The sequence below is a fragment of the Momordica charantia genome (assembly GCF_013281855.1).
Source record: "Momordica charantia cultivar OHB3-1 chromosome 6 unlocalized genomic scaffold, Mcharantia_2.0 BLBB01000006.1, whole genome shotgun sequence".
NCBI classification, from domain to species: domain Eukaryota; kingdom Viridiplantae; phylum Streptophyta; class Magnoliopsida; order Cucurbitales; family Cucurbitaceae; genus Momordica; species Momordica charantia.
Window position 1 is genome coordinate 8935715 of NW_028275164.1, and position 20704 is coordinate 8956418.

At 33.0% G+C, this 20704-nt stretch overlaps 3 protein-coding genes across 5 annotated transcripts; 1 reads left to right on the forward strand and 2 right to left on the reverse strand.

The window, feature by feature from the left end:
- The first annotated feature begins 271 nt into the window (after positions 1-271).
- LOC111021611 (ubiquitin-conjugating enzyme E2 19) lies at positions 272-3088 on the forward strand. 2 transcript variants are annotated; one of them, XR_002602854.2, is made up of 7 exons: positions 272-609; positions 705-732; positions 844-1071; positions 1137-1200; positions 1282-1341; positions 1462-1592; positions 2703-3088. XR_002602854.2 is itself a non-coding variant. In XM_022298622.2 (6 exons), exons 1-6 carry the CDS (start codon positions 485-487, stop codon positions 1506-1508), a joined length of 552 nt encoding a protein of 183 aa, XP_022154314.1. In that variant the 5' UTR covers positions 272-484; the 3' UTR covers positions 1509-1714. The 2 variants fall into 2 exon arrangements, 1 of the variants encoding a protein (XP_022154314.1); XM_022298622.2 differs by lacking the exon at positions 2703-3088 and having other exon boundaries at positions 1462-1714.
- On the reverse strand, positions 1831-6175 carry LOC111021610 (THUMP domain-containing protein). 2 transcript variants are annotated; one of them, XM_022298621.2, is made up of 7 exons: positions 6007-6173; positions 5797-5916; positions 4751-5212; positions 3941-4080; positions 3721-3841; positions 2904-3044; positions 1831-2076 (listed from the first exon to the last, which is right to left on the reverse strand). In XM_022298621.2, exons 1-7 carry the CDS (start codon positions 6070-6072, stop codon positions 1993-1995), a joined length of 1134 nt encoding a protein of 377 aa, XP_022154313.1. In that variant the 5' UTR covers positions 6073-6173; the 3' UTR covers positions 1831-1992. The 2 variants fall into 2 exon arrangements, with proteins under 2 accessions (XP_022154313.1, XP_087981266.1); XM_088125140.1 differs by lacking the exon at positions 1831-2076 and having other exon boundaries at positions 2905-3044; positions 3677-3841; positions 6007-6175.
- Positions 6176-7734: 1559 nt separating this feature from the next.
- Positions 7735-12549, reverse strand: LOC111021608 (hexokinase-3). The gene is made up of 9 exons (XM_022298620.2): positions 11921-12549; positions 11170-11320; positions 10911-11087; positions 10462-10536; positions 9125-9280; positions 8939-9037; positions 8726-8853; positions 8570-8651; positions 7735-8431 (listed from the first exon to the last, which is right to left on the reverse strand). The coding sequence occupies exons 1-9, from the start codon at positions 12190-12192 to the stop codon at positions 8039-8041; spliced, it is 1533 nt and encodes a 510-aa protein (XP_022154312.1). The 5' UTR covers positions 12193-12549; the 3' UTR covers positions 7735-8038.
- Between the last annotated feature and the right edge of the window lie 8155 nt (positions 12550-20704).

Consider the following 20704-nt stretch of genomic DNA (forward strand, 5'->3'; position numbering starts at 1 on the left):
ATATATGTCTCTAACAAGAGGTTGTGAGTCTGATCCGAGGTTGAAAATTCGAACTCACAATTTTTTAGTGAGAGGTGACCCAGTTGAACTATATTCAGGTTGTCAACGTTGAGAAAGGTTAATAGGTGCTTTATCGAAATTTTTTTATACATAAATTTTCGATCCTAAAAATTTTAAGAGGGAAATTTAAAGAAAAATTATAAAAGTTCAAGTATTTAATATATAAATATATATATATATATTTAAATAAATAACAATTGTCATCCAACTTCCAAATCATACAAATAATTTTCTGAAGAAGGAAGTAGCCGTTGAGCCTACAAAAGATTTTCGAAAAAATCTCTCACCACTAACGTTCGAAAAAGCAGAACTCTGAATCGAAACCCTTCAACTCTCTCATAATTCTCAGAGAAGGGAGAATCCATTGGTTTCTTTCTGCTTCAGATTCAAACCCAGAGGGGGAAGAAAAGAAGATCCAACATAAATGGCGGCCATTAACAGACGTTACGAGACTGCACAGAGCTACCAAGATCAAGACGACGACAACAACGCCGCTCACCAGTCTCTCCCACCTCCGAAACCCATAGAGTCTCACTCCGTCCTCAAGAGGTACTACCCCAATTCAACGATCTCGATTCCATTCGTCCTGTAATGATAATTCATGTTAGGGTTTCTGATTTGTGATTTTCTCGTTCAATTAACAGGTTGCAAACTGAATTGATGGCCTTAATGGTAATAATAATAATATAACTAACTCACTCACTATTCTGAATTCTCCTCCATCCACCGCTGCGCTTTCAACAGCAAATTCCATGTGTTTCTGATCTCTGAGTTTTGTTTCAGATGAGTGGGGATTCGGGTATTTCGGCTTTTCCTGAAGAAGGCAACATTTTCTACTGGAAAGGGACGATCAGTGGGAGTAAAGATACAGTGTTTGAAGGGACTGAGTATAGATTGTCCTTGGCGTTTCCCAATGAGTATCCCTTTAAGCCACCAAAAGTCAAGTTTGAAACCTCCTGCTTTCATCCCAATGTGGACATCCTTGGCAATATCTGCTTGGACATTCTTCAGGTAACTTTGGGCTAACATTACAGTTCCCAATTGGGTCTGGAAGCCTGATGGAATTCTTATTGCAGGATAAATGGACTTCTGCTTATGATGTCAGAACTGTCTTGTTATCTATTCAGAGCCTGCTTGGAGGTGAGTTTCTTTTGTTGGGCTCTTCTGTTCCTATCCCAATTCCATACTAGAAGATGAGTGATGGTCTTTTTCTGGATGCAGAACCAAACATAAGCTCCCCTCTGAATAACCAGGCAGCTCAACTTTGGAGCAACCAGAAAGGTTGGTTGGATTTTTTGTTTTTGTTTTTGTTTCTTGTTCTTTTAGGTTGGTTTTGGGGGGTGAGCAGTGGTAATAACAAACGACTAAGTCACTAAACATGTTTCTTATCCAATGCTATAGAATATAGGAAGATGGTGGAGAAACTGTACAAGGCACCAACAGCTTAGAGTGTGGATAAGAGGATGATGCCAAATCAAATCAGGCCACTCCTTGATCTTGGTGAAGGAGATGATATATACAGATGATAATCAGTTAGTTGTGTTTTCAAACTCTTTCCTATTTCCTTATTTCGTGTTGTCTGAATGAATAAAACATGAAGGAGATGTAAAATGATGGTTTGGAAATCATATGTAAAAAGTTTCCTCCTTGAGTATTTTCCTGCTCCTATGTTCGCATTTCTTAAACCTCAAGGCTTAAACAAAAAGGATGCAGAAATGGTCTAAAAAACAACCTTACGAATCCAACAATCTCCCCCAACAACTCAACAGCTGAACAGACAATAATAATTATCAAACAGCATGAATATTATTTTTGCTTGGTTCCAAAACTTTCTAAATTAAACTAGCTCAAGGAAATGCTGAATACATTTGTTGATGTACGAAGTTAAAAAAGTGCTCAGAACAGCCGAGAGAAGTAAATAAATAGCCTATCCTATTGCTTTCCTGATGTGAGCTGCCTCAGATTGTACTTGGATAACTCCTTATACCTTTCCACCACTCCAATCAAGCAAATAGTCTGAAAAACAAACAACAAAAGTAAGAAACTTCATGTGGGAGAATTAGGAAACTTAATGACTCGTCCCAGAGCAATCACAAGTCAGGCAAACAACCCCATTACATGTACAATAAGCAACTCTAAAGACGTAACTTTGTGGCTATAACTTAAAGAGAAGTTAAAAACATATACATGATCAATGATAGATAAAAGATCATGATCATTTAGCCATGGCTATTAAAACAATCATATATTAGGGGGAAAAACTGATTCAGACTATTCTACTGGCACCCATTCTCACAAAACAAGCCCTGCAATTCTTCAGGTACGAAAGCCATAGTTTTTTCCTTCCAGTCTAACTTGCAGATGATACTAGTTCTGTAAGATCCTTGAGGTTCTACACAATACTTGCCAGAAAACAAAAATATGGAATCTCAGTTGTGTAGACTTTTGAACTTCAGTTACTCCCAGGAGATTTAATTCAGACCTCAAGCAACACATACACAGAGGAGGCACCAGATAAGATGAAATTATCAAAGCAAGAGATGAAGTTGTCAAAGCAAGATTTACGATACATGTATTTTATATACATATTCCACGTATTCCAGGCTGGTTAGAGCCTTCTAACCAGAGAACATTTTTGACAGAATTTGGAGCTGCAAACCTGCACTGGGCAAGTGAGCGTAGCAGACCTTCCATGGACTAGCTTGATAATGACACAGAAAAAGTGACAAAACATCCATCAAGAACAACTGGACAAAGGAAGGAGGGCAGATTTCCTCGTTCTAGATCATGTCTAAAGAGAAATATCTAAGATAAAATTGACTTCCAAGAAAAGAGTTCCCCACCTTCACAATCTCAACCACAATGGTTTTTTCAGGATTGTTCAAATCAACTTTATGAGGCTCAGGAACACATTTTGCTACAGTGTTGATTATAGTTGCCCTGTCAATGCCACTATTTGCACGGGCTTCATATAGTACTGCAAACTGCAAGAAAGAGCATAAAGAGTTTAAACATTATTTTGCTATCATTCTAATAACAGCATCCTCATGTCAAATCACAGTGAGACTCTGAAAAAAGCTCCATTACATAGATAGACAAAAATCTCTTGGGAAACAACATAAATAATCTCTTAGGAAATAATTCAGAGGATATTAGTTTCTTTTATAAATTGATAGACTATTATGGTTAGATATAACTGGAAATTGCAACTAAAGAGAATACAACTAGAAGTGTCAGATCAACCAAAACTGAGAATTTTTAAATCTATCACACCCCACAAGTTTTTTTTTTTTTTTTGTGATAAGAAACAGAAAGAACTTGCATTAATCACAAGTTATACCTGCTCGATCCACACAAGTCGTTTAAGTCAAGCTGGACCCCTAACTAGCCCATACCTAGTTGCAAGACATGTGGTGTCCGATAGGAATGACTTTAAGGGTAATTAGGGATATTAGTAGAGTATTGAAGGTACCTTAGTAATTAGATATAGAAAGTTGTTAGAGAGGGTATTATAAATAGAGTGAGGGTGTAAGAATGAAGGTATGCAATTAGTGAGTATTGTAGTTTGTTTATCTTTAATATATTTCGGGTTCTAACACATGCATATGGAAAATACCTTTACAGGACTTTCAAATTTGGGAATATGCATATGGAAAATACCTTTACAGGACTTTCACTCTCGACAGGAAAATTCTTTTCTATTAGAGGCTTTATTGCCCTCGAGATCTCCTCTACTGAAGCATAGCATGCTACTTCAATTGGTAATACCCTAAGTATGAACCTGGGTATATTAAAACATATGATAAGGCATGTTAGTGAACCAGTTTAGGAACTTCTTCACACTTCCGTTCCTTATTAGATTCAACAACTGTACGCAAACCTTGATATGTGTTTCCTTGTTGAAGCAATAGATGTCATCATGTGCTTCACAACATCCTCAGGACCGGGTTCTCCATCCCCCTTCCGCATTTGGATAAAGACAACACCATTACATCCCGAATCTAGATTGAAAAGACGCCTCTGTACCAGATTGAATAATAAAGGATTAACTACCAGTCTGGCTGTCTAATATTAATAGAATAATTCAAGAAAACAATCCAATATTATAAACATGTTTAAAACTGCAGGCCTGACAGTCACACTCGTAAGAAGTTATCTGTTGCCGAGATCACTTAAAATTATGAGATAAATATCAAAAGATTTAACCCAATGAGGCTAAAAAAAAAGGAAAGATAAATCGAAGATAATTTGAGAATACGATGCTCAAATTCCGTCAACAGGAAAGAATAAGAACCTTTTGTCCAGCAATCTTAAGAACCTTTTGTCCAGCAATCTAATCCACTTCATATGGTTTGCAGACTCTTGTCAGATATGTTCTTAAGAGTTCCTCAGAATTAAGAAGGTTCAATAAACTTGACAAACTTAAATCAGACAGACTAAAAAAGAAAGTAATCCACTCTTCTCTTTCTAACATTCATACCTGCCAAGTTGATTAAAACTGGACCATGCCCTTTTAAAAAACACATTCAAAATTCCCCAAAGAACAATTTTCCAGGGAAGAGAAATCAATACAAAACAATTTTCCATGTATCATGCAGGCATATATGCTTGTCCAGCTTATAAATAATCTAAAAATTATGAAGATTATAAACAAGAATAACAACCTTAACATTGAAATTTTATCACTGACCTTGTTCTTATCTCCCAATTCCTCAAGTTCGGCCTCAATCAATTGATCAATGGACTTCGCTTTTTCCTGCACAACATTTTTTGATGTATCTGCTTCAATGCAGTGTTTCTTACTTGGTGGCTCCTCAACTTCATTTGATAAAACTTCATGACATTTCACATCACTATTGTCATTTGATTTTTCCTCTGTTTGATTTTCGGTGACCACAGCATCCCCTTGATGAGGATCTACTTTTTCAGTTGTTTCATTTTCATTTGAAGGATCATTTTGCTCTGTATGAGATTTAGACTTGCCTTCTTCCTCAGGAACCTCCTCTTCCTCCTCATCCCCCTCGTCCTCATTATCATCATCAGAACTAGAAGACTCAGAATCCGAAAACTTAATTTTTTTGTTTAATGGTTTATCAGCTAATTGCGACAGCTTCACACCAGAAACTTTTCCATGGACTAACTCCTCAAAAAACTGAAAATTGAATTCAAAAGAAAAAAAAACAGCTATGTAAAAACCAATACTATCTTCTAAGCATATACTTCAGTAAAGCCTTTTAAAAAGAATACTATTTCAAGAGCTAGCAATTAATAATCCTACAATGAACAATTAGATAAAACATTAATCAGAATTATTTCGAGATAATCTTGGATATTTCCCTTTATGTTTATGATTCCATTGGATCAGTATTCACTACTCGTTAATCACAAATATGATTTAGTTTGGCCTCCATAAATAGACCCTTTGCAACCACGAAAACAGTTTTTTTTTCCCCTTAACATCTTTGATTATTGAGTTACCAGGCTTCCCATTATCTCCCCCAAATTCCCTTTAATTATCTTCCATAATTCCCTCTTTCTCTGCCCTTTCTCCTTTTTTCATCTCTGCTATTTCTAACAGGGCAAAAAAGAAAGGTTCCAGTTTCAATTCCCCCACTAACTTATATAATAGGCAATAGGAATACCCCTTGAGGACTATCAGAATGTAATCCATTCAACTATTCATCCAAATCCCATCAAAACATAATCTAGAAGCAGCAAAAGAGAGGAAGGTCATACAGAGTCAATAACGTTGATGGCTTCAATGGAGGCTTGGCGTTCACGGCCGCCATCGCAGGTAAGAAAGAAACCTTGAACTCCGGGGTGTAATGGGTAGTGGCCCTTCTTCTTCACTGGCTTCTGAGGAAGGAGAAAAACAAGAGAATCAGAAGAAATTAACCGATGAGAGAATACAGATGGCGAAAAGAGGAAAAGAGAAAGAGGGGTAACATTGTGGGGGAGATAGCGCTGCTTCCTCTTCTTGGCTCCGGTGGAGGGTTTGTTTTCGGCGGCCATTACAGACTACAGGGAGAATCTTCAAAAGTAGCAGAGTGAAAGTGAATCACAGAGTTCGAAGTTGTGCAAGTTCTTCAGGTTCGAGCCTTGCGGGGTTTTCGAAAAACCTGCGTCCCATTTCAAAGGATTCTTTAGGGGTAAATGTGTAATTTAGCCTTGAGTCATTTTCCCATATTTTTGAAAATTTTTAAATTATAATAGTCAAATTTTTTTTTGAATAATGCGGGCAACCCTTTAGCCTTTCATGCCCCTATAATCAGGGGTATGTCCACTGTTGTCATACCCGTACATACGCAAGGTTATTATATGATTGTTAAATTGAAACTTTTCCAAATTCATAAAAACCAAAGTTGTAATTTAATCTAAAAATTTTAATTTTATCCGTTTATGTATTTTTTTAATACAAAATATAGGAATAAGAGATCGAACACATAACCTTCTAATTTGAGATATATGCGCATTACGACTAAACTATGCTCACTCTGGCTTATCTTTATATGTATTGATTTTCGTATTTCCAAACAAATTTTTAATGTTAACTATTAGACTTTGTTAACAAAAATGAGATTTGATGTCAGATATATTTTATTTATTAATTTTGTTTAAATTAGGAAGCGGATTCGATTTCAAACTTTTTATTGAAATATATTTTATTAATAGTCCATTTGAGCCTAAGAGAAAAGAAAAAATAGTCGAAATCTTTCCCCCTCACATTCTTGAACCCATTGAAAATGCCCTAAATTTGTAATGGGATAAAATAGGCATGTCCACCTACCTAAACCCTAAGGTGATTAAGAAGTTAATTGTACCCTCTCTCTCTTGTTCATCAATTATAATCATTCTTAAGCTAGTATACATTTATATTTTATACAAAATACAATCTAGAGTAAAGTTATCTTTATTGAAGAATAGTATTAATAAATAGGTTTAAATACATGTCGATTGATCCTAAATTTTCAACTTTTGTTCATTTTACTTCCAAAACATCTGTTTTTGTCTCCGTACTTTAAAAAATGGTCTCTATTTGCAAGATTTAACATAAATTTTATACCTAATGGAAACCCTTTAATGCAATTTTATATCTACATTTCAAGAAATTTTGAGAGTGAAGTATATGTTAAAATTGTGACAGAAAAAAAAGACATAAAAATGAAAATGAATGAATCAAAATGGCTGCTTAAAAATATCGAAACATTTTGAAATTACGAGACTAAAATGAATAAAAGAGGTGAGGACCAAAGCTTGATATGCTGACTAGATCATGGACCATACAGTCCATACCTTAAAAGACTAAGACCCAAAAGTAGGTCCGACCCACTGATCGGCCATGGACTAGTCGCTAAACCAAAATTGATACTAATTTGATCATTTTACTCGGCCAAAGTGCCAATGATTGATACTAATTTGATCATTTTACTCGGCCAAAGTGCCAATGTTCTTATATACCAAAATTACGCATCAACAATCATAGGCATCATCAAAGTTACATTTGATATAATGTTTGATAGGCTCCTATTAGACAAGTAGATTATTATGCTCTCAATAAATTTGATCTTTTAAATCAAATTTGCTTTGTTTTAACCTCAACTTCACATTCAGAACAATTAACAAACAGCAAAATCACATCCATTTGAAACAGGCAAATCCTTTGGAGCCAAAAAATGGGAAGGGTAAAGGGCAATTTTCACATTATATTTCCATGCCATTTGAAATCATGATCTGTAATTGTACATAACTTCACATTTTGCAATGAATATAAAGAAACAATCCAATAGAAAGAACACTAAAAACTTTAAGCAATAGAAAGAAGAAGAAAAATTAAATATGGACAACCTTCTTTATACACAGATATCAAATATTGAAATGAATTGCTAAATGTACAAGGCTAGGGGAGCTATACTTTTTGTGTGTATAATAGCTATATGAATACTTTATATATGTAATCATATAATGTGTGTGAGTGTATTTATAGCGAGTTTACGTTGTTATCCACAGGTACCGTGTCGTTGGATGAATAAGAAGCTGCAAGTAGTGCTGCCCCAATGCCCGAACCATCTTCAGTTGGCTTTAGAATTACATGTGGGGCTATCTGCTCTCCAAGTATTTCAACCAGAGCTTCATGTAGGTACTCTCTGAACATTGTATAGCCTGTATACAAACCTCCCTCGATCGCAACAACTGTTCGTCTAAGTTTGACGTCGGTTCTACTTCTTCCACCTGCGATTCCACTGCTCCCGTCCCGCCCTATCTTCTTCAGGATGCCCACAATTCCAGCAGCTGCCAAGCGAGCAGCTCTCCGTGTCACAATGTCACATATTTTCACTACAAGCTTTCGAACCTTCAAGGGTATTTCAGTGATCTGAGAGGGTAAAGAAAAACGAACTAAGAAAGGAAAAATACGTGGAAACATGGTTGTGGCCCCAAAAACCAGGTTCATTCTCATTCAAGAAAAGAGATGAGACAGATGAAAGGAAAAAAATATAGATTTCTTATCTACCTCCAGGATGTCTTCTAGGATCCGTGCTACTTCTGTTAAATCCGGAGAGCTATCCTCGTGCATCGCAGCCATCAATGGCGTTCTGAAAATTTGATGGAATGGTGATCACATTGCAACGGAGGAGAGAGTGACAGGGGAGAGAGGGAGAGAGATTACCTCAAAATGAAGGGCACTAATAACCTGGTAGAAGCAGGGCCAAAAACATCAGATTCTTGTGATATCCTCATAATCACTCTTCTCACAATGTCGCCGAGATACATACCCGATATCATTTTCTCAAAGCCCTACGTCAAGCCAATACACAAAACCAAATTAATTCCAACATCATAAAGTAGTCCAAGATGTTTGACATTGAAAAAGAAACCATACTTGATCATTGGGATTGGGGCTGTCGGCATCCAAATCAATATCATAAGTAGTTCTTGGTAAATGAGAAGACCAAAAATTTCCCCATTCCATGTTGATGACCTGGATGATCAAAAATATGTCATTTGCTACTGTATGCCTTCTAGACACAAAAAGAACATTATTCAGTTTTTACTAAAAGAAAAGTACCATGCTTCCAGATGTCGTAAGAAGCCCCTGGCATTTTATAATGGCATCTGTACGCTCAAGATAGCAAGCATTGGTGCCAGTGCCAATTATAACTGCAGCAACCGTGTCAGGATCTTGGTAACGTCCAACAGCCAATGTTCCCACAGTGTCATTAATCTGATTCAGAAATTGATAATTACACTTACAAACTCCAAACAATACTGTCACATAACTACTTGCGATCAAATTGAAATGGGGCAAAATAAAGAGGCCCCATGAATATATATATAGATGAGAAATAAAGAGCTATGTCAAAACATAATCACCCTCTACTCCTAGCACAAACCTGGTCATCACATGAAAATGTTGTATACTTATGTACTCGCCACCCCCATGTAAAAACTACATTAAATACCACTAACATGCTCGGGCATTCAAAAATATCAAAAAGACGATTTATGTGACCACTACTTTTTAAATAATGAAAAAATGAGTGACAGACATCCAATATGTTAACTGTTTAAATTCACTCTTTTCTACTCAATTTCAGCAGCATAAACAAAATTAATAATTACCATCAAGCAGTAATATAGTTTTATGCTAAATAGATTATATACACAAGTCACAAGCACTCTAGGAATCATAGCCACACAGCGTCATTTCCATTACAGGAGTATATTTTTGGTTGCGAACATAAAACATGACCACAAAAACGAGAATGAGCACATACATATTTGCTGGCTTGAGATGTCTAGGAATTCATACAGCTCCATCATAAACATTAAATTTATTGAAAAGATGGATAAAAGTAAACCTATATTTTATTGTATCTGTGTGCTTTGATAGACCAAATCGCCATCCAAATACAAATAGCATCAATAGACTGCAATTTTATAACAAACATGCATATAAAGTAAATGTGTATCTTAAGTTCTATGGAACAACACCAAAGATATAAACCAGGAAAAATCTTACTCAGACCAAACCAACTCAAGCAAGTGGGCTATGAAAGATGGTATGTCAGAAAACTGCAGCATCGCCTTAACTTACTTCTACAAACTCTAAGGAGAAAATACATTTGTTGTTTCTACCCCATAGATAAATAGAATTGAGGTAGACCATGCAACTTCTTTCTATAAGAAACAAGATTTCCTTCAGAGTACAAAAATACAGGCAGATGAGTGGGAACCAATCAAGAAAGGAACAGAACACTTGTAAACAGCCACACCAATCAACAGCTTTTTGGGGAGCGAATAGAATTTGTCAAGTCAATAGCAATTGAAGCTAAAACTGAAGCCTAAATGTGGTCTACACACGTCACCAATTTTTGCCAACTTGCTAATCAACAGAATGCCTACCAGTACTGATACTCTCATATCTAGTCCACTCCTATCAATCGCTTGTTGTAAAGATTCTGCAGCATCTCGCCCAACCTGAAAAGTAGAACAGTTTGAAAGCCAAGTAAATAACTGATGAAGCATATTCCCTTGCATTAGCGTTAAGCTAATAATATAAGAACTTTAAGATAAAAGCTGATGTGCTTTTATTCTTTGAGGCCAATGCATTTCACTTTTTATATTAGTCAAACACTGTCTACACTACACACTCAAGGCAAATTCAGACTCAAATGTTTGGAGTAGTGCCCCTAAGAAAATGGTATGTATGCTAAAATAAGCAAAAAGCAAACAGGTGAACCTGTACCATCCAGTTTTGGCATCGCCAGGAACAATTTACACAAGAAAGAACACTTCTTCATTCATCAATTTAGTGTTCCAAAATCCAATCATTTAAACAGTATCGAACTAACCATGTCTTTAATGGAAAATCCTTTAGTCCATTTAATCAACACGCCTGATGATGCAGATGTTTGTTTAACAGGAAAGGAAAATGTAAATCCAAGTTCTCTTCTAGCCACCAACTGTTCAGGATCATCGGCTTTCTCTACAAACGTCTTCAGTGATGTAGCAATAAAATCAAAGAGATCCTGCAAGCAAGAAACATAGAAAGGTAAAGGACATGTTAAATAGAAAATCAACAGCAGAACTTTATAGTAGAAATGAAATCACCTCGCTTGTGCCAGTCATAAGATGCTGGGGAATCGGCTGCCGCTCTACATCATGTTTCAAGCTAGGAGACCTCTGGCCACCAAGACAAGCTCTCAAAACCCTAAAGTTAGTACCCCCAAGATCCAGAGCATAAAAAGTTCCTTTCTCGCTCCTGAAGAGGGAAAAGGGAAAGAAAAGGAGAACCACCCAATAAGAACAGCGAAAACTTCCCCCACACTGCAGCATAAACATGATAAATATGCATAATTACAACGTATACTGCAACACATCAATCAAAATTCAAATAAGAGACAAAAGAAGAAAAAACTTCCAGCCATACAAGAACAAGCAATTATAAATTTATGTAGCAGCCAGACAGTGCTGAAAGACTGACACCTCACACCAGTAACGCTGCAGACAGAAACCAAACTGAAAAACGTGCAAAATATAAAAAGCAAGCAAAAGAAGGAATAATAACAGTTGAAAGAGAAAGAGATCATAAACCACAGTAATTAGAGACATACAGCAAAAGATGTCATTGAGGATATTTCCTGAAACAGACCAAAGACGCACAGAGAACAATGAGAGACCACTCAATCAATTTCCGCTAATCCGAGATCAAATCAAAGGATCCAAAAAGCGAAGTTCAATGAGAACTACTACAACCAAACAAATAGAAATCATTCGAATCTGATAAACGCAGTCCCCCAGCAGGTCAACAATCAAAAAACCCCCCATTAGAAAAGAGTTAATGGAAATGATTGGTGGTTACCCATTAGGCAGATTATCGACATATGTGAGTAGCATTTTGAGCTTAGAACCACCTTCAGAGGCCAACCCAGCGTGCATTTCGACGGCCATAGCATCGACCACCTGCCTCAATCTCCTCACAGGAGTGTCACACGCCTCCTCAAGCTCTTCCAAAACCCCGACCACTCTCTTCCACTTGCTCCGGCTCTTCACCCTCCGACCGACCACCGCCGCCGCCACCGCACAAGCCGCCGCCGCCACGCCCACCGCCACGCCGAACACCAACTTCCCCATCACCTCCTCCCCCCGCGATCCCCAATTAATCCATCCAACAACGCCTCCGCTTAAAGGCCTTCTTCCTATTCACTATTCCGACGAACTCCCGCCGCATCCACATGCACGCCGCTTTGGATCCTTCACACCCACCCCACTTTCGTCTCCACCACCACCGCCGTTATGCACCCGCCCGAATTGCACAGTCCACCGCCACTGGCCGGAACTCCCCGGCTAATCCTCCGGCCACCGTCGCCGGTGAGACGCCGTAACAGACGCGGTTTCAGAAAACGCTGAGGAGAGAGAGAGAGAGAGAGAGAGTTTATTAGGAGAGAGAAAGTGAAGAGAGAAGGGTTTTTCGGGGAACGAGAATTGTTGGAAAGCGAACCGGGTGGTTACTTATAGGAAGGGGAAATGACGGATTTGCCCCTGGTAAAATAGGAATTTACGGATCCGATGATTATTTACCGTTATTAATGAGAGAAGATATTCGGAGAGGGAAGTTTTAATTGCAATTTTGACTTTGCCTTTTAACTTTTTCTTTTTCTTTCCTTTTTCTTTCTTTTGAACGTTTCTCCACAAACAATCCCACAGAATCCAAATTCACTTCCTTTTTTTTTTTTTGCATTAATTACGATTTTGACCATCACTTTCCAAATTCAATAGAGTATATTTTGATATTCTTTTGATTAGTCCCAAATCCCTCTTTGGTTTTAACGTTTTTAATTCCACGTTTTCAATTATATTAAATTAACCAATGACATGATTTCTAATAAATTGAAATTGTCGTGTAATAATATCGCCTACTTATCCCTATAAAAAAACATGGTAACTAAAATAGATTAATGCATAAAGAAATAGAGAATAAATATAATAAATAATTGTCAATATTTTAATGATATGATAAGTAGTAGCATACCTACTTATCACTAAGCAAAGTTTTATCCATACATAATTGCAAGATGAGAATTACTCATGACATAATTATTGAACTGAGCTACGCTCAATTTCCTACTATTGGATGTTTATACTCTAATCCATCGTTAATCTTTATCTTTAGTCACTATCACATGCATTAGTCGAAAGAATGCTACTTCATTTTTTAAAAATTTTGGATGGCATTGACTAAGTAGGCAGTAATCCGGTAAGATATTTTCAATTAAATGAGAAATAAAACTAAAAATATTTCCTAAACACACATTATAATTGAAAGTTAATGTAAGTTTAGAAAGATCATTGGTCTAATTTTCCATATGACAATGTTGTAGCATTGAGTAAATCAAGGGCTTTCAAACCATAAATTAACATTCTTATGAACCATCATCATATCTTCTTCCCTCCATCTTAGACCAGAATTTTGAGTTGCTATCTTCTTTATGGAGAAAAGCACATCATGTATATCAAATTGCTTAAAAGTCACTCCTTTTGAGCATACCATAGACCACAAGTTTTATTTCAACTTTAAAATTCCACATATCATTTTTCTTTCCTATCATTTCCCTTCGTGCCATCTACGATTTCTATTTCAAGTTTGATTTAGATTACAAATTGTCGTGTGCGTGATTAAGTTCACTGTAAATTTAAATAGTGGGGTTCGAACTTCCGACCCTTTAGTAAGATAAGCTATACTCTCCATTTAGTATCTCTAGATTACACTGTATTTAAATGTCCAACATCGTCTTTCATGCCTCAAAATGTAGGATTTTGAAAAAATGAACAAAAAAGAAAATGTTCTAGATGCTCAATTGTTTGAATACGAAATAGTTACTAAAAAACAAATTATAATTTTTATGATCATGAAAATTGTGTAATATGTGTTTGGATTTGTATGAAGAAATACCTCACGAAATCTAAATTGGTAAAAATAATGAAGTTTATGAATTTATAAATTCTAAAATATAATATTTAACACAAATAGATAGGTTTAATAGATCTAAATTTATGTAGCCTATAATACCAACAAATCGAAAATAAAGGATAATCGAAATGACATATCATAAATAGGCTCGACTTATTAACCTTATAGTCATACAGATAAACTCTTAAATTAAATATCTTTGTCAATTTTTACAAAACTCAATTGAGTAAACACTTATCGATGAAGAAGCAGTGAGTTAAAATTTTCACATTAAAATAAAATAAAGGAGTGAAACATACTTAATTATTATAATTTAATATACCTCCACACTTGAATGTTTATGAATAATTCGAAACATTTTCTTTAATTGCGATATTTATTACTTCATGATATTGAAAATCATTTTTTTTCCTTGCAAAGTATGATATTTAAAAATCTGCTCCAGAAAATAATGATCTGCCTTCAATTATGTTCATTATTTGATTTGATTTTATTCGTATAATTTATGGAAAATTTTTCTAAATCACTATCTTATTTTTTTCCTTTTTTACCTATCCATCTAAATATCTAATGACTTTAACACATCTAAAATTACGTAAGAATATATAATTTAAAATTAAATCTGATATGATTTGATAAGATACTGTATAATTTGATAGGATTGAAATTATATTAGTATTTGATTTCTAATTTGGTATTGGGTATCCAATTATGATTTGAGTTTTATTTGGTGGATAATATTATTAGATATTATATGAATTAAATTTATGATTAGTAATTATATTATTTGATTTAGATTTTTTATTCTTCGTGATTATGAATTTTTCTATCATAAATAGGTGGATAGATTCATCAATACAATACAGTAAAATCGTATTTTGTTATGTATTTTGTTATTCACTTTATTTTCTCTCTTTTCTAAAATTTATTATTTCAACATAGTTTACTTCTTAATCTTTTTTACCAATTTTGTAGATTTAGTTTATCTAAACTTTTTGAAACCTAAAATTTTTTATTTGCATTTTTGTTTTGATCTTTAACTTTAAATTCTCAATTCAGGTGCCCTTTTTTAAATAATATTTTTAATAGAAAACGTTTTCTATAGACACATCCTTAAGAAGAAATACTAGTGCGAGGTGTTTTTATTATAATTTCAAAATTTTTTGTCAAAATGAACATCAGCTATGATTAACATATATTTTTAATCAAGAAGTTGTAAGTTCGATCACCATCTCTCCACGCATTTACTTAAAAAAAGAAATTTCAACATTTTAATAATATTTAGCCTCTTCCATTAAAACATATTAATTACATGAAATATAGTGAAACATATCATTTGTGAGTGAGTTATGTACGTATTATGGTATTTGTTTTGGTTGGCATCTCTTTAATCTTTAATTTTTTTTGAGTATTTTCTTAGTCATCGATATCAATTTCGTTTTTAGTTTTCTATTTTTTAAATGATGTTTGTTTCCTCGCAAATTTTTTTGGTATGTTTTCCATATTCTTAACTACAAATTTGATTTCTTGGCTAAATTTCAAACATAGAAATAAATTTTGAGAACTAGTTTTATAGGCCCGATTTCATTTTTAGTAATATGTTTTTTTAAAATTATAGTTGTTTTCACCATTTATTTAGTAAGACTTAAGTCAAATTTAAAAAATAAAAGTAAGCTTTTCAAAATTATTTCTTCTAGTTTTCAAAATTTGGTTTAAATTATGAAAAAAATTTTAACAAGTTTTTTATAAACAATTAAAAAAAAAGGACACATAAGTACAAGTTGAGGTAAGTATATAGGTTTAATTTTTAAAAACAAAATGATTATTAGATGAGTTATTTGTTTTTAAAATTTGACTTATGTTTTGAAAATATTTTTAAAAAATAAATGATAAAAGAAAGAAACAAGAAGTGTGAGTAGTATTTATAAACTTAATTTCAAATAAACACTAGATTAAGAATAATTAAATTGTTTATCAAAGAGGACTTGAATTTTTGTGATTTATCAATTAGTTTTTCGACAATTTTCTAACTCAATTTTTTTTTTTTGAGAATTGGGAGTCGGAACTTTGCTCCCCTATATCTAGGGGTACCCACAGCCGGTCCCAAGGCAATTTTCTAACAAGATGCTGATAAATTTGACTCCTTAATTAAATTATGTTATAGTCCATCAAAATGAATTTGATTACTTATTTAAGTATTTATGGTTTATTTTTTAATTAACTTGGCTATATATATATATATAATTAATTAATTATCTAATGTTGTCAAAATTTTGTGCATATATCTTATTTATTTTATAAGTTAATTGTTAAAATAGTAATGAATAATTAGAATAGGCACGATAGTAGTCAATATTATGTAGTGTGACCCTACCCAAGATATGTACAATCTTTTTGATGCAAAAGGGTAGTCAAGTTGTAAAACAAGGGACAATTCTCTTCCCATCTCATAACTAAAAGGAAAGGGCACATTTGGTCCGAGAAAAATAAAACAAGTCACATCCTTCCTATAATCTACAGGAGTGACGTAACCAAAACTTTTTGTTAAGAAGATTTAAAATTCGTATGAAGGTAACTTTGACGCATTTATAAATATTGATATCAGTTTATATATTTTAATATTGACAGCTTATTCAACCTAATTTATACATCAAGTTATGTTACATTATATTTTACAGTTTTTGAACTCTACAAAAAAAAAAAAAATGAAAGCAAATTATTTTCCAACTAAAATTGGACTTCATATAAACCCTAAATTCTTTTGTTCTTTACCAAAAAAAAAAAAAAACATTTTGAAAAGTCAAATGGCTCATCCAACAAAAACATGTTATATAGAATTAGACAATATGATAGTATGGGAATTTGTGTGTTTAAGATCCCCAAGGGCAAGGCAACATCATCAATTCAAAACAAATCCTTTGTTACTTTTATTTATTTGTTCTGTCTGGATATTCCTTTCGATTTTCCAACATTATCAATTTATTACTATGAAATTGGTCTCCTGTTTTTTTCACAAAAAAACAAAACATAAAGCTGTGATCGGCTAGAGATTTTAATTTGCCAAAATTTCAAATAATAATGTTTTGTTTGATTAAGATTTCAAAGAAAGAGATCAAACGAATTAAAGGCAACAATAATTGTATAGGATATGGGGATGTAACGTCCCGACTTTTTACAATCAAGACTGTCTAGAAACGTTACACGTACATAGCTTAAGAATAGAGTGAGTTTGTCTCGAGCGATCTTATATATGTTGCACAGCGGGGAGAAGATTTACATTTAATGTCTTGACTCAATAAAAACGCCGATGGTGAGATAGTCCATGAAAAGCAAGCTAAGTAAGCAATCAGCTATTTATAGAGCACCTTTAGACCTAATGTAGCTAGGTCAAATTATAGAGCACTAGACATTTTGACCATAAATACTAGTCATATCCTCATCTATGTGAATTAAACGACACCCACACAAACTAGAGTTCATACTATATTCAGTATTGGGAGATCAAATTGCATATAAATATCGATTCCTTTAATAATCTTACTAGAAAATGACAAATATTTCCTGAATAACCGAACAAAAGTATATAAGATACTGACATGTCTCTACATGAATAATCTATATAAGATCGTCGCTTGACGTTTTTTTAGTAAATTATTTTAATAAACTAACATATGTACCTCTTTTGTTGGAATAAGTAGATATTTAAGTGAACATGTATTTGAACCTACATGCAGTAGGTCACGTGTCCGATTTGGAAAACCGTTTTTTTTTTTTTAATGTTTAAATAAAATTGATGCAAAAACTTAAAACAAAAACAGAGTATTTGAAAAAAAAAATTAATAAAAATCTTTTTTTTCCTCTAAAAAGGTGAAAAATTTAGAATAAAAAATGCTCATAATTTGTTGCCAGCTATGTTGTGCAGATTTCCAAGCTGTGAATGTGATCTTATGACAGACAAAGGTACCACCAATGTTTGCTGTTTGTTTGTGTTTGGCTTTGGAGAGAGCAATAAAGAGATTTTTATTTGAGTTGAAAAAGTACACTGCTCATTTTTTAGATTTTATAATCTCAAATATTTACACTTTTGTGGATAAATTTACTCGTTTGGGAGGAAACTCGTATATAAATTATCAATTTTACCATAGTGACATATTTTTAATAAACAAAAAAATAAAATTTTGAAAAAGAAACCAGAAAAATTTGGGTACCATTATACACGAATGTGAGCTAGATTGTGGGAATTGTTTTCCTTTTATCACTCTCAAACATTCATCTCGTGAAAGCATCCACATTTCTCTTCACCACCATGATAACTGTGTTCGTCCATGTCGCTAGAAGTCTGGTCTGAGCATTCTGATTGACAATTCTCCATTATTGTTGTCGTCTCTCACAATTACTACTTTCAATAATCAATAACGACTACAAAATCCAAAATAATCAATAGTATATTTTGGTATTATATGTGGCATATACTTTTTAGTGTGAAATAATATTTTTAGTCAGTATATTTTGGGCATATGCTACCTATACTTTGTAACGTTAAATAATACACTAATGGTACTATTTTGTGGATAGATTATGAATGATATGAAGTTATTTAAATGAAGTATACTTTGATATTTTGAGTATATGTTATTCAATTTACTTTATAATGTTTTAAATCATATTCCATATATTTTCTAATTAGCTTACGGTGTGATGAATGATTTAGAAGTTATTGATGTGGAGTATATTTACTGCATATACTTTATAGTGTAAAATAATATTTTAATGATATTATTTAATAATATGAATTATTATTAGTATATTTTGAAAAGAAATAGATCACCGCCGGAATAAAGTTACAAATAAAAACAAATCACCGCCAGAGGTTTGAAATTGAAACTACAAAAAACTAAAAAATAAAAAAAGATGGAAGGAATTTCAAATATTATTTTGGCATCTAAAACGTATAATAAATATGATTAAATTTAAAACTTTCTTTATTTATTCGGACCATTATGAAAAACAATGATTCGTTCATAAATGTCAATTGAAAAAGCATAATAAATATAATAGGAGGAAATTAACTAGCCTATTTTGGGATCAAACAATTATTTTAATGTTGAAAATCTATAAGGGTAAATAATAATAAAAATGGAGATTGTCAAAACGAGTCTGACTCAACAGTAATTGGCATATATCTCTACTCAAAAGGTTATGAGTTCGATCTCCAAACATTACATGTACTAAAATGAAAATATAATAAAAATGGAAATGTGTGAAATATTAGTTCTAAAATGATTCTGTATGTTTAGTCTTTTTTAGCTCAAATTACAAATTTGGTCTCTATAATTTAGACTTATTTTAAATTTAAGTTATTTTTAAAAGTTTTAAATTTAATCCTTGGGGAGGAGCCATAATTTTTTTAGACAATGGTAAGATTATAACTTTTTGTAGGTATAATTTTTAAATTCTAAAAATTGGGGGTATAAAAACTTGAACGTGGGTTTGGATGATGATGGAACAACGAAAATATGAAAAATAAGGGATTTAATGAAAACAGAATTATTTTCATGTATATGTATTTGGTAACAAATTAAGAAATTGAATTTCAATTAAAAAAAACTGTTCAATGTGTTTAGTATACATTTGTAAACTATGGGTACTTACCATTTGTATGATTATTATTTTACAATAATATATATTTTATAATATTTTATATATTTAATTTTAACACAAGTGAAGTAAGTTTACAACCTGATTCAATTATTTATCAAAATTTTTTATCTTTAATTCACAATAGGAAAACGTTAAAAGCATAAAATGTTATTTTCAAAATTTCAACTATTTCAATCACAGAATCAGAAAACTTTCAACTATTTTCAATCACAGAATCATAAAACAGTTTTCGAAAACAAATCTCCTAGATCAGAAACAGAATCTGGATTGCATGCCAAATTAAGTATTAATTATTTTACCAAGTACTTTTTGAATTATGACAAACTTAAGTTTTCTTCTCCGGTTAACTCTTAGACTTAATTTTAATTTAGCCTCTATAATTTTGTCAAACTTCACACGATTTATATTTACGTGATAGCGAGCCTATGTTTTTTAAATTTAGAAGTGCTAGCTAATTCTATTAGGATCTAAATCTGACTAAAAATAGAGAAAAATTAATAAATTCTCTAAAAATTAAAAATAGTGTATATATGGATTAGGGGCCAAATTAAAATTAACCACAAATTATAGGACCAAATTTGTAACTCTACTTGTTTCTAGTTGTTTCTAGTTCATTCTTAGTTGAGACTTGAAAGGGGCATAAATGTAATCACATATTTAATATCCTTTTGTGGATGCAATTGCTTTTATTATTTATTTAATTTAATGCCAATTTATTCATATTAGCTCTTATAATCATTAATGGTAATTTAATTCATGGGCATGCACTGTTCTAGAATACTAATTAATTTTAATTACTACGATTACCTTATCTTGTTCATATACTCCTTCCTAATATTGTGTTGGTGAAATTATTTCAACTTAAAAGAAAAAATCAATTGGGGCTGTGAATTATATTCATCTTGAATTTTTTTTTATCGATCTTGATTTGGAGTACAAACGCGTAATATTTTATTAAGGAGTACAAAGAAGTGGAGTATTACATTTTTCTTAGTACAATATGTGGGGGTGAGG

Coding starts and splice junctions, on each gene's coding strand:
- LOC111021611 (XM_022298622.2), top strand. CDS start 485: ATGGCGGCCATTAACAGACGTTACGAGACTGCACAGAGCTACCAAGAT. Junction 1,072..1,136: donor TCTGCTTGGACATTCTTCAG/GTAACTTTGGGC, acceptor TTCTTATTGCAG/GATAAATGGACTTCTGCTTA. Junction 1,342..1,461: donor ACTTTGGAGCAACCAGAAAG/GTTGGTTGGATT, acceptor CCAATGCTATAG/AATATAGGAAGATGGTGGAG.
- LOC111021610 (XM_022298621.2), bottom strand. CDS start 6,072: ATGGCCGCCGAAAACAAACCCTCCACCGGAGCCAAGAAGAGGAAGCAG. Junction 3,842..3,940: donor ACAAGGAAACACATATCAAG/GTTTGCGTACAG, acceptor TAATATACCCAG/GTTCATACTTAGGGTATTAC. Junction 3,045..3,720: donor AGAGTGAAAGTCCTGTAAAG/GTATTTTCCATA, acceptor TCTTTCTTGCAG/TTTGCAGTACTATATGAAGC.
- LOC111021608 (XM_022298620.2), bottom strand. CDS start 12,192: ATGGGGAAGTTGGTGTTCGGCGTGGCGGTGGGCGTGGCGGCGGCGGCT. Junction 11,321..11,920: donor GTCGATAATCTGCCTAATGG/GTAACCACCAAT, acceptor TTCCCTCTTCAG/GAGCGAGAAAGGAACTTTTT. Junction 11,088..11,169: donor TTATGACTGGCACAAGCGAG/GTGATTTCATTT, acceptor TCTTGCTTGCAG/GATCTCTTTGATTTTATTGC.